A 13374-nucleotide genomic window follows, 5' to 3' on the forward strand; every position below is an offset into this window, starting at 1 on the left:
GTAGAGACCTACATAGGGTTTGATCTCATGATCCTGAGATCATGACCTGAGCTGAACTCAAGATTCAGACTCGTAACTGATTGAGCCACCCAGGACACCAAGCATTTATATTTTTTAACTCAAAATATTATTTTTAATGTAGAAATAGGTAAAATGATAACTTTTAAAACTGCCAAAGAAAGAGAAACACCTGATGACTTTGACAATAAGTTTTATTTTAAATATTTTATGATTACATTTATATTTCCATATATCAAAAATAGTAGGAAAAAATCTCTTTGGGAACGCATTTTAAAGTAGAAAAATAAAGTCAGTGTTTAAAAACACAATAATTTAAGTAAAATTATTTAGAATTCATTTATAAATAATAAATAGGTTTTATCTAGTAAGAAATTACTTTGTTAATATTGCCTGTTGAATTTTTGCTGTTTTGAGAAACAATTCTAACTCAGAGTTCTGATGATTCAACACAGCACATTATAACAAGGCTGCCCATGACAAGATAAGACTGGGAATATCAAAAGTAGGATTGCTAGTTCAATGAAAATTTCAGAGAAATAATGAAATACTAAAAAATTATTTTCTGAATTCAAAACAAATCGGGTGTCTTGTTTGTTTTTAATTTTGCTGAATCTGGCAACCTTGTTCAGAATAGTTCTCTAATAAAATATCATTTAGTATTAAAATAAATATAAATTCACTACCATCATTCTACTAGTATCAACAATGCTTCCTTTCCCATTTTTCCAAATTTATGCACACATATTCTTATATTTATTTCTTAAATAAATATATAAATAATAAATAAGCAAACAAGTTTCACTTGAACATAATTCAGACAACATGAGAAAAAGTTAAAGTGCTTCCACATGTCCTCACACTTCTGTGAGTTAGGATGGTGGCTGACACTTTTTCTCCAGTTGAGGAATAAAGAAGAAACCAAGGCAAAGTTTAACAGGGACTGGTGTATCCTGACCAGCAGGCTGGGGTGGAAAGTTGTAGCAACAACAAAATATTTCCAGGATTTCCAGCTAAATTTGAATTTACAGTAAACAATGAATAATATTTTTAACATAAGTATGCCTAGATATTGCATAAGACAACATATATGAGACATCAAAAAAAAAAAACCTATTCATTGTTTTACTTAATATTCAAATCTAACTGGACATACTGTATTTTATCTGACAACCTTACACCAGACCCACATGGAACATGAGTGCTGAAGTAGATTTATATGAAGTCTCATTGACATCTTTACTGAGGAATTCTTGGAAACCACAGAGAATGCTTGTTTGTTTCACGATTCCTGTTTCTCAGCCCTGAAAATAAATAAAATGGGAAAAAATTAATTAATAGTGTTCTAATAAGGAGGAAAGTATCATTTTTGAAAATATATTTATTAGGAAATTAATAGTCTTAGATATTCATGTATTAGAAATATCCTAATTTTCAACTATGAGTAGAGAGACAGGTAAGTTATCATCCAAACTAGGAAACTTCTGAGAATGAAAGGGAACCAGTTCCCTGGACAAACTGAGATGTATGGTCTTCCCAGTCATGAGTACAACAAATTCACTATTGCTATGGGTTTTTTTTGTTTGTTTGTTTTGTTTTGTTTTGTTTTTAATCAAAGACTCAGACCCCCAAGAAAGTAGACTTCCAGCAGCAACAGAAAATTTATAGGCTAACTTTTAGACAGTATGTCTCAGGGTAAATGAAGAATTAAAAAAAAAAAAAACAACAACCCACAACTTACCTCTTCAAAAATATCTGCACAATTCTCTGTACCCAGCTTTCCTTGGGGTCCAGGCACACCTCTTTTCCATTGACAAGCTTTACACTGAAATGAGAGAGATATGATTAAATCAGTACTTAGAAGATTTTAGGCATTCCTTTGCCCTTCAAGTTGTGGTTCCTGAAGTATGAGCATAAAATCTGAGTCCAACTCATTTTTAGTCACAAGGCATATTAAAATGTCATGGAGACAAAGAATTTTGTTGTTGTTGTTGTTCTGCTCACTACTGTATTCCTGAACCTAGAACTTTGCTGGATACTTCCACCTTCCCCAATTTTAGGTTTGCTGAAGTAACACATCTAATCACTTTTGAAAGTACTTACATGATTTCTGAGTTTTCACAATGTGGGCCACTGTCAATCACTCTCAGTTCTTTGATATATTTGGGATGAAAAGGCGTGGAGTGGGTTTTAATGCACTGGCATCGGAGTTCTGAACTCACTCTTGACAGAACTGCAGCTGTGGAAAAATAATAAAAACAAGGATTAATTTCATCCCAAACATGGATCTGCTGGCTACTCTCTCCTTAATTCCAATCTGATAATTTGGTGACAGTATGTTTGGTAAACAGCACTTCTTTAGTAAACTCATTCATAAAGGAGAAGGCTGGATATTCTCCTAGCCCCTAAGTTCAATTAAGAAAACCACAGCTGTCATTAATGACAGGATTGGTGGACTTCCTGCATAAAGACTTGGAGTTATCTTTGTGAAATGCTGACATCCTTATGGTACTTTTTCTTCTAGTTGATTGTGTAATCTTTCATGATACCACAATGCTACTTATAGTATGTAAACTAAGATTCAACAACAGAGAAGTTGCCTTCAGAAAGCATTAATAGAAATATATAAGTTGCACAAAGATGTCTCTTAGCAAAATCTGTAATGCTTAATGGAAAAGAAAAGAAGTATAAAAACAAACATTTCTAACTGTATTTCTTTCAAGGGAGAGATCCCAAGAAGGTTTACAATTTGTCAGGTTGTCTTTAAATCAAAGAGGAAAGCTTGTCAATAAAACATGTGGAATAAAGTTATGGAGTTACCTCACTTGATATTAATAAATAATATGGGTAATTGTGGTCTAGTAAGATATATTCTAGGGGTATCTGGATGTCCCAGTTGGTTAAGCATCTGACTCTTGGTTTTGGCTCAGGCCATAATCTCAGGGTCATGAGATCAAGCTCCGCATCTGACTCCTCACTCAGCGTGGAGTCTGCTTGAGACTCTCTCTCTCTCTCTATCTCTGCCTCTCCCCTATGCTCTAAATTACAGATTTATATTAATGCGTTTATATGTATGCATCCTATAAAGTATGAAAAATAGGAACAAGATGTCTTTCTAAGTATTGTAGAGATAAAACCTAAACAATTAAAGCTTCAATTTAATTTTAAGTTACTGCAAATATTATTTCCTTTAGTTGAATAAAGAAGATGTTCGTTATTAAAGCATTAAGGGAAATCTTGCTATCTGAGGATCACATTTAGACACAGGACAATTCTGTAGACCAGAAAAGTCTGCTTACCTTCACACAGAACTGCAGAAAGCAGGAAAACTGCCAAGAGAGCAACAGCCAGCTTGGAAGTCATGTTGATGCAAGGTGCCTTCGGTCTGGTTTCTTTCTGGCTCTTGTCCCAGAGGCTTGTGAGCTCTGCTGTCCCAAGGGGCTTCTATTGGTTGGAGAGCTTCTGTGGCTTTTTATATTATTCAGAGCAGCAGAGAATATGCACTCTCATTCTTGCATTATGTCAGAGGAAATTCCACAATATGCAACCATCCGCTTGCCCTTTGAGAGCAGACCTGAGTCATCAGACTCTAATTTGTCTCATCAAATTTTTGGCAGGATTGAAGTTCTATTGGATCTTTAACAGAATTTATTTTATTTAAAAACATATTTGTTTTAAAGCACATTTAAAAATCATTGTTAAATATTCAAGCTTCTTTGATACATTATTATCAGTTGTAATTTTTTATGTATAAATAAATTTATTGTTGTACTATCTGGCATTTGTTAAAGTAAGGTCATTTATGATTACTCTTTAAGGGCATGGTCATTTCTTTAGGTAACTTACATGTGCTTCAATGACAGAGAAGGTAATCTTGCCAACCACTTTTACTGAAGACATAATTTTGAGAAGTCCTTTTCTGAGCATTTTGGAAAGTTTCCAGGAACTATTGCTGTTCCCAAGGAGCATATTACAACTCTTCAAAAGATTTGGCTTTCTAATGTATGTTTGAAAGAATGAAAAGACACATCTTTCAGTTCCAGAAATATTTATCAAGTAAATTCTGAGTCATGTGGGGATCTAAAGATAGATAAGATTAGATACATGTTTTCAAAGAGTTTGGTCCATCAGAAGAAGAAAGCAATATAAGGACTTCACTATATTACAGAACAGATAAGTGGTATTGATATGTTAATCCCAACAAGGGCATAAAGACAGAATATTCCATAAGCAGTGTGAGCAGGATATTGAAGGAAGAGAAGGTAGAGAAAAACAGTACATTCTATATAAAGACATGGTTCAAGGACAGGTGAATGAAGATATGTCTGTGCTCTAGGAAGTAGTTCCCTGGGGTTACTTAGTTGGGGTGGGATGGGGTGGTAGCTAATTATACTTAGTGGATAAAGGCATCTAAGTTCAAACCCTGCTTCAGCCGCTTAATTTTGTATGACTTTTAAACTTTCTGAGTTCGGTTTCTGTATCTACAAAGTGGATTTAATAACACTCCCATCTCATAAAGTTAATATATATAAACTTCCTGCTTAATTTTTAAATTGGTAAATTCCCACCTATTCCAAATGTTATGACTTATAGTTATCATTTTTATCAGGTTACCAATTTCCATACTGCAAGGATATTCAACCAACAATTATTTCCTAAAAATATCATTTGCCTTAGAGGCATTCTTGATAAAAGATCAGTTTCTGAAATACCAGTTAAGCCAGCTTACAGCATGTAATGTAACAATATAACAAAATAGAAACATCATCAGTTCCAGTTATGGTTTGCTAAAATTAAAGCTCCAAATATATGACTGCATTAGCATCCGAGTTGCCCTTTCAAATGTAAATCTGGAATATGGAGAATCTTAAAATCTAAAGAATTCCAGAACTCTTGAGGAAGTAACTTGCTTAAACATTGATGTAAGATTTATTTTTTTAAGATTTTATTATTTATTTGCTTATTTGACAGAGAGAGAGAGAGTGTGTGCACAAACAGGGGAGGCAGGAAGGGAGAAGCAGGCTCCCCACTGAGCAGGAACCTGCTGTGGGGCTCCCTCCCAGGACCCTGAAATCATGACCTGAGCCAAAGGCAAATGCTTAATGGACTGAGCCACTCAGGTGCCCTGATAGAAGATTTAAATTAAATTCTTTGACAAAAAATGACTGAAAATTAAAGAAATAGTAATAATGTTTCAGAATTTAAGCATTTGTGGTTTGGGGAAAAAAAACTTCCCTTGCTGAAAGATTTGTTTGGTGACTTCAGCGTAACTGCTTAAATATCATTTCAATTTTCTTGATGTTAGTGACAGTGTGTGTATTAATTGATCTTCACAGCAATGTCATAGTAATATTTCTGATTTTACAGATGAGGAAACTTAACAATGTCTCCAAGTTCATATACCTAAGTAGCAGTGTCAATGGTTCAAAAACCATTGAACCTTTGAACCATTGTTAGCCCCGGTCGAAAAGCACATTCACAAAGGGGAGTTGAAAGAACTTTTCTCGAGTTCACTAAACCATCTTTTTATGACTCAATGAAGTTTCTTACTTTATCCCTTGGTCTTCAGAGATTAGGCTGTTTTTTGTTTTTTTTTTTCTTTACCCAGATAAAAGGCACCAAGAGAAGGACTAAAACTCTGTCCACATCTGGGCAAGTACACAGTTCATAAATAATTCAGTTGATTCAGCAATTTTCTTATTTCCCAGGAGGCTGGCTAAAGCAGTGAGCTTGTCCACACAAGTGTGTGGGGAGGGAAATGTCATGATTGTTTTTGAAAGAGGTTATCCAATTTCTTAGTATAGACATACATTGTTTCATTTTGCTTTGCTTTTTTGCTCTTTACAGAGACTGTGTTTTTTATAAATGGTTTGTGGCAACCCTTTGATGAGCAAGTCTATAGCTTGTCTAACAACATTTGCTCACTTTGCATCTCTGTGTCACATTTTGGTAATTCTTACAATATTTAAATGTTTTCATTATTATTATGTTTACTATGGTGGTCTGCGATCTGTCGTCTTTGATGTCACTACTGTAATTGTTTTGGAACGCCGCAAACCACACTCATGGAGGATGACAAAGTTAATCCATAAATGTATGTATTCTGACTGCTATACCCACCAGCTGTTCCCCACCTTTCTCTCTCTTCTCAGGCTTTCTGTTCTCTGAGACACGGCAATATTGAAATTAGGCTAATTAATAATACTACCATGGCCTCTAAATTTTCGAGTGAAAAGAAGGTTGCATGTCTTTCATTTTAAATCAAAAGCTAGAATGATTAAGATTAGTGAGGAAGACATGTCAAAAGCCAAGATAGGCCTAAAGCTAGGCCTTTTATGCTAAACAGTTAGCCAAGTTGTAAACACAAAGTAAAGCTTCTTGAAGATATTTAGAAGTGCTACTTCTAAGTATGTATGGCTGATATGGAGAGAATTTGAGTGGTCTGGATAGAAGATCAAACCAGTTACATGATTCACTTAAGCCAAAGGATAATCCGAAGCAAGACCTTAACTCTCTTCCATTCTGTGAAGGCTGAGAAAAGTGAGTCAACTTCAGAAGAAAAGTTTGAAGCTAGCAGTGGTTAGTTTGTGAAATTGGAGGAAAGAAGTCATGTCCACAACATCAAAGTAGGTGCAAGAAGAAGCAGCCCGTGTTGTTGAGGAAGCAGTAGCAAGTGATCCAGAAGATCTAGCTAAGATCATTCATGAACGTGGCTACACTAAGTAACAGATTTTCAGTGTAGACAAAGAGTCTTCTATGGGAAGAGATGCCATCTAGGGCTTTCATAGCTAGAGAGGAAAAGCCATTGCCTGGCTTCAAAGCTTCAACACAGGCTGACTCTCTCACTAGGGGCTAAAGCCGCTGATGACCTTAAGTTGAAGACAATGCTTATTCACCATCTCAAAAAGCATAGGGTTTTTAAGAATTATGCAACATCTACTCTGCCTGTGGTCTGTGAATGGAAAAACAAAGCCTGGATGACAGCGGTTACAGAATGTTTCAAGTCCACTATCTATACTGCTCAGGAAAAAAAAAAAAAATTCCTATCAAAAAAATTACTGCTCATTGACAATGAACCTGGTCCCCCAAAAATCTTTGATGGAGATATACAATGAAATAAATGTTGTTTGCCCGCCAGCTTAACATAACACAGCATCGATTCTGCAGCCAAGGATTAATTTCAACTTTCAAGGCCTATTACTCAGGAAATACATTTCATAAGGCTCTAGTTGCCATAGATAGTGATTCCTCTGATGGATCTGGGCAAAGTAAATTCAAAAAACTTTCTGGAAAGGATTTATCATTTTAGATGCCATGAACATTCATGATTAATGGGAAGAGGTCAAATATGAATATTCACAGAAGTTCGGAAGAAGATGAATCCAACCATTATGGATGACTTGGAGGAGTTAAGACTTCGGTGGAGGCAGGAACAGCGGATGTAGTGGAAAGAGCAAGAGAACGAGAATCAGAAGCGGAGTCTGAAGATGTGATTGAGTTCCTGCAATTTCACTGATAAAACTTGAATGGATGAAGAGTTGTTTCTAATGCACAAGCAAAGAACATGGTTTCTTGAGATGGAATCCACTGCTGGTGAAGATGCTGTGGCAATTGTTGATATAACAACAAATGATTTAGAATGTTACATCAACTTAGCTGATAGCAGCATCAGGGTTTGAGAAGAACGACTCCAGTGCTGAAAGAAGTTCAACTATGGGTAAAATGCAATCAAACAGCATTGCATGCTACAGAAACTGTTCATGAAAGAGGCAATCAATGTGGCAAACTTCATTACTGTCTTATTTAAAGAGACTGCTACAAACATCCCAGTCTTCAGCATCCACCACTCTGACCACTCCGCAGTTCAGCATCAAGTCAAGACCCTCCATCAACAAAAGTATTGTAATCACTGAAAGTTCTGATAATAGTTAGCATTTTTTAGCAATAAATTATTTTTAATTAAGGTATGTACATTTTTCTTTAGACATAATGCTATTACACACTGCCGCTAATATCTGAGCTACTTTCCTAATCCTGGTAGTAAAGTCTTAACTAGCACTTGGAATTTTTTCTCTCTTTGAGGAAACTGTTTCAGCTCAGCAGCCCCCAACTTTAGGAGAACCATGGACAAATGCTAAACATGTATCAGGGAATTACAATGTCATTAACATGAAATCATAAATATAAAATATCTACCCCCTGAAATTTTAGTTAGCAAAACTCAGAGTTAGCTCAGAGACGTAAAACACGGTTCCTACTTCTACAGATAACAAACATGTATATTTACTTCATTAATAGCATAACTTCTTTGCTCTAATGTGTCAAGGACATTTTGGTTCCATTTCCAAGTTCAAATATCCAGTATATGATTTGCAAAAATGCCAAGTAAAGTTGCTGCTAAAAAGTATTCTTTCTACCTTGAAAGAAAAGGCCTTTTCCAGTCTTGGCAAGTTGGAAGATCAAACAGCTAAAGGTACTGGTTCTGAGCAATGGCAAGTCACAATAACTTAATTTTAAATGCATGCATAGGTGTTGGGCTAAGGCAAACCTACTTTAGAGCCTAGTTCCACCACTTGCCAGCTGAACAACCATGAGGAGATTTTTAAACCTGCATGTGTTTTCTCATCTGTAGAATGATAATAACACCAGTTCCATTGGATCACAGTGAGAGTTAAATGAGGAAATACATAAATAATCCCAAGAGTGGAATTGGCATTAAAGAGATAATAAATGTCAGTTTTCTTCCCCTCTGATCTGTCACATTAGTCACATTTTGCTTGGAGTGGGAAAACCACATTACTTTTTAAAAGTTTACCAATCAAGGGGCACCTGAATGGCTCAGTCCATTAGGCATCTGCCTTCAGTTCAGCTCATGATCCCAGAGTCCTCGCTGGGATCTCTGCTCAGTGGAGATCCTGTTTCTCCCTCTCCCTCTGACTGCCTCTCTGCCTGCTTGTGCTCGCACTCTTTCTCTCTCTTTCAAATAAATAAACAGAAACTTAAAAAAAAAAAGTTTAGCAATCAAAAAGTAAAAATATATCAACACAACAAATCTCTTCAAGCTTATATCTGCCTGCCTTTTTTCCCCTTCCATTTGTAGAACTTTCACTTTTTTTTTAAAGATTTTATTTATTTATTTGACAGAGAGAGATCACAAGTAGATGGAGAGGCAGGCGGAGAGAGAGAGAGGAAAGCAGGATCTCTGCCGAGCAGAGAACCCGATGCGGGACTCGATCCCAGGACCCTGAGATCATGACCTGAGCCGAAGGCAGCGGCTTAACCCACTGAGCCACCCAGGCGCCCTAGAACTTTCATTTTTATACCTAGTAATCCAATTCACGTCCGTGTGTTTTGAAAAGTACTGTAAATACACACAAAGAACTGAGTACAGTTGCCAATTTTATTTCCCAAATTCATGGAGATTCTGAGACAATATTTAAAGGATGGGATTGGAGGAAGAGGCTGGTTGCGGAAATAGGCATTTATTATGGACTAGGGATATCTGTCTTCAATATGAAAAAAAAAATAAATATTTACTTGTAGTCATTTCTTTGTTAAATCCATAAAACAAAAGTTTCTTATACTCTTATTTTCTTTGTTAGATTTATACTAAAACTATTTAGAGATTGTTTACCCCAATGTTTACAATAAAATAGATCTTTGAAATAACAATTATATATTGTTTGTCACTAGGGTTTCTTTCGTGTAAAGTAAAGTTCATAGGAAATGAAATCACTTGGCAGAAAGGGAAGTTGCTGTATTAGAAATGACTGGACTTATGTGTGTGTTTATGTCTTGAGGTAAACAAGAGTCACAGAAGCAACTGAGTCAAGTAACAGAAGAAAAATGTTATGAAGCTGGTGAAGTAAGGAGGTATGATTTTATAAGAATAGTTTTCTTCTTTTCTCAAAAGTTCTTTTGTTATTTTTATCTTTTGCTTGTTCTAGGCATGTGAGACTTTAAAAAGCTGTGTGGAGGGGTGCCTGGGTGGCTCAGTGGGTTAAAGCCTCTGCCTTCGGCTCAGGTCGAGATCCCAGGGTCTGGGGATCGAGCCCCGTATCGGGCTCTCTACTCAGCATGGAGCCTGTTTCCTCCTCTCTCTCTCTCTCTGCCTGCCTCTCTGCCTACTTGTGATCTCTGCCTGTCAAATAAATAAATAAAATCTTTAAAAAAAAATAAAGAAAAAAATAGAAAGCTCTGTGGAGATGAAACTCAGCAAATGGAAGAAAGTAACTTAAGTGGAAAAAAGTCTCATGTTGTAATTCCTTTATTTTGTTCCTTACAACTCTCCTTAAAATTCTGATTGTTTTAAAGTGTTTCATTTCATAATATGAGCTTCACCTTAACTCATTCTCTCAGCTTTGGCATTAGGGGTTGCTGAAATACTGAAGACACCATTTGTCCACAGTACAAACTCCATGTTGGTGGATTCTGTTCAAATGAGGAGGAGCACTCAACCCATTTGTGTAATTGTTGTTGTGTCTCACTCACTTGACTGGAAATTCCACAAGGTCAGAGGCCATGTCTGTCTTATCTACATGGTGTGCTACCTCCTGGCTCGGTGCCTGCAATGAACAGGTGCTCTAGAAACATTTCTTAGGTGAAGTACAAATGCCCCACTTTGCAGAACCTCCCCCAAGAGCAGTCTTGGCAAAAGGACCCAGAAATGTTTACTTTGTCTGTTGTTTCATTTGCTTGAACCCAAAAGAATCTAGTATGGAAATTACAGTTTTAGTTCATGCTGTCATTTAGTGGTGGATATTGATAAAACAGTAACCAGCTCAGGCAGGTGGCGGTTTCCTCCTTGGGTGAATCAGCTGTCCAAATTCTTTGAGTATGCTTCAGGCCTGGGGTGAAAGGCAAAATACAACAGGCAGGCTAAGATGGAGATGGAGATGGAGAACAGCATGCAGGGAATTCCAGTGACAGAGTGAACTTCACTGAGGGAGAACCCTCCACTGCTTCCTTCTTCCCATTGCCTGTCTCTCACAGACCAGAGTCCAGAGAGCCATACACAGTATTTCCAGAGATCAGGGAGTGAACAAGAATGGTGTCTCACAGGTTTAGTTTAATAAACTTTAAATGTGCTAAGATGAAAGAGATGAGCTTTCTTTTTAGGTATTACCTCAGTGGTTCTTAACTTTTTTTTTTTTTTAACCTCTTGATCCTTTGAAAATATAAAAAAGTTATATGCCCTTTGCTTACCTAAACCAAATGTAAAAATTAGTGCAAGATATAACACTTGAGAATAGAGAGTGATTCTCAAGTTTACCATTTTTAAATCACATCAACTGAAAGATAAATGGTATTTTCTGACTGCTGCTTGCTGTCCCTAGGTATGCCCAGGACAGAGACTTCAGAACAAACATTCCTGAAGTCCTCAGAAGGTGGAGATGGATAAGGACAAGAATGAGGAGGAGGAAACAAATCCTCATATTATGTGAATTCAAGACATGAGTGACCTTTGTTTTTCCTGCTGTCCACCAGAGTAAAATCCAAATCCTCCCAAAAAAAGAAGAAAACTGAATAATGCTTTCAAATGAGGCAAGCTCTTTGCTAATTGGCTGAAAGATAATGCCAGTGACAAAATGTGGCTGAGATAGGGGAAAAATTTTAGTCCTCTCATTATTTCTTTCAACTTGCCAAAAGGTATGTAATTCAAGAAAAAAAAAGTGATGTTTTAACATAAAAAGAAAACAAAATTGGGAACTAATTCAGATTATAGTCTTAGAGATGTGGCCAGTCTCTTAGAATTCTCCAAAGTGATACAAAAGGATATAGAACTTCTTTCATCAACTCTACCCAATCTGGTGCCCTGTGGTATCTGATTTCCAGACATAAGACCCTTGTTTCTAGGTAGTATATTTTCCTATGTAGCAAAATTTACTATTTGCCACATCTAGGGTGTTCTTTTACCTAACTGTGTCACCTTACCCAGAAAAATTAAATCTTTCCATGTGGTCCCTAAAATAGAAAAGAGGAAATCACCACCCACAAAAATAGTCAAGTTTTGAAACTTAGGAAAAGCTGTCTGCTCCAAACCTGTTCTGTGTACTTTTCATGCACTTCCCTTTCCCCAATGGTGGGGGTGGCCCTGGAAAACACCACTGCCACCAACTCCTACAGAGTTGGAGATAAAAGCAACTTGGGCAGGAAGGAGGAGAAATAACACAGCCAATCAGAGATAGCAAGAACACAGAAGACACCCAAAGAGAAACGAAGCAGGTATTGGGAAGCCAAGTTGAGTGAGAAACATTTAAATGGCACATTTCTTTTCTAGACTCCGTGGACTTGGACTTCAGCAAGGGTGCAGAGTCCTGACTCAAGGAATAATTGCACCAACAGGATCTTGTTGCTAAGTGTGTCATAGGTTTTATTTGTCTTAACATTCATAATAACATATTTTGGTCTCATTTATTCCCATTTAACCAATGAGGAAGCAGACTCAGAGAGGTTAAGGAACTTGCAGAGGGTCACCTAACAAGGAGCAGACAGAGTTAGGATTTGAATGTAAACAAGAGACTCTGTTTTGCCTTAGGATGTTTTTCTGTCTATAAGTCTCACAGACTTGGTTTTAGACACACTTCCCTTCCTTCTCCCATCTTCTGCTGACTGAGAGCACTTAGAAGGTTGGAAGATATGGTCTTGATTCAGTGCAGGGAGAAGGACAACATAACCTAGTAGGACTGGTCCCTCTTCCTGTCAAGGCCCCAGGTTTTTCATTTGTAAAATGAGGGAATTTGCCTCTACAGTCCTTTCTGTGTAATGGATTATTCTAAGAAGCTTGGTATATGTGGAAGAGATGGAGAACTCCCTCTGGGAGACTGACCACTTACGTCAGGAGAGCATACTACCCAAATCTCAGCTTTAGCAAAACTTTCATTAGTACTGCTCTTAAATGTAGCTAACTAACAAGTATCATTTTCAAGGTTCTCATCATCATTTGATAGGAGAAGAGCATTAACGTGAATGGGTTTGATGAAGAAAGAGCCCAGAATAGGAGGTCATGAGGATGGTGTGAGTTACCATCATATTCTTGTCCATTCCCCATTCCCACTGAAGAATAAGAGGAAATATTTCCTGTGTGTGATCTTCTCTTTCCTGACACCATTTCCTCTTACTTGGTTTCTTCATGACTCTTAGATAGGTTACAGATGTTGACCCTTATTGTGAAACAAGTAATGTGGTTGGGGTTGGAAAAATTCGTTCAGAGAAAGCAAGCAAACCTACATGATTTGCTGGAAAGAAAACACATCAAATTTTATGAGTATCACTTGAAAATATATGTCGAGAGGCTTCACTTTTCCATTATTTATCTATTGAACAAATATTTACAGAGCATCTTCTATATTTAAA

General features: G+C 36.8%; 1 protein-coding gene across 1 annotated transcript; it reads right to left on the reverse strand.

Moving 5' to 3' along the window:
• Positions 1-201: 201 nt before the first annotated feature.
• On the reverse strand, positions 202-3499 carry LOC111149115 (C-X-C motif chemokine ligand 8). Its single transcript, XM_022506036.1, has 4 exons — positions 3318-3499; positions 2122-2257; positions 1760-1843; positions 202-1322 (listed from the first exon to the last, which is right to left on the reverse strand). The coding sequence occupies exons 1-4, from the start codon at positions 3379-3381 to the stop codon at positions 1301-1303; spliced, it is 306 nt and encodes a 101-aa protein (XP_022361744.1). The 5' UTR covers positions 3382-3499; the 3' UTR covers positions 202-1300.
• Positions 3500-13374: the final 9875 nt, after the last annotated feature.

This window comes from Enhydra lutris, unplaced genomic scaffold (assembly GCF_002288905.1).
Source record: "Enhydra lutris kenyoni isolate GAN:26980312 unplaced genomic scaffold, ASM228890v2 scaffoldscaffold21, whole genome shotgun sequence".
Classification (NCBI taxonomy): Eukaryota; Metazoa; Chordata; class Mammalia; order Carnivora; family Mustelidae; genus Enhydra; species Enhydra lutris.

What these genes read in the sequence shown, in the direction of transcription:
- LOC111149115 (XM_022506036.1), bottom strand. Translation starts at nt 3,381, where the DNA reads ATGACTTCCAAGCTGGCTGTTGCTCTCTTGGCAGTTTTCCTGCTTTCT. An exon ending in TTCTGCAGTTCTGTGTGAAG is followed by an intron (nt 2,258 to 3,317) that starts GTAAGCAGACTT and finishes ATTTTTCCACAG; the next exon opens with CTGCAGTTCTGTCAAGAGTG. An exon ending in GTGCAGATATTTTTGAAGAG is followed by an intron (nt 1,323 to 1,759) that starts GTAAGTTGTGGG and finishes ATTTATTTTCAG; the next exon opens with GGCTGAGAAACAGGAATCGT.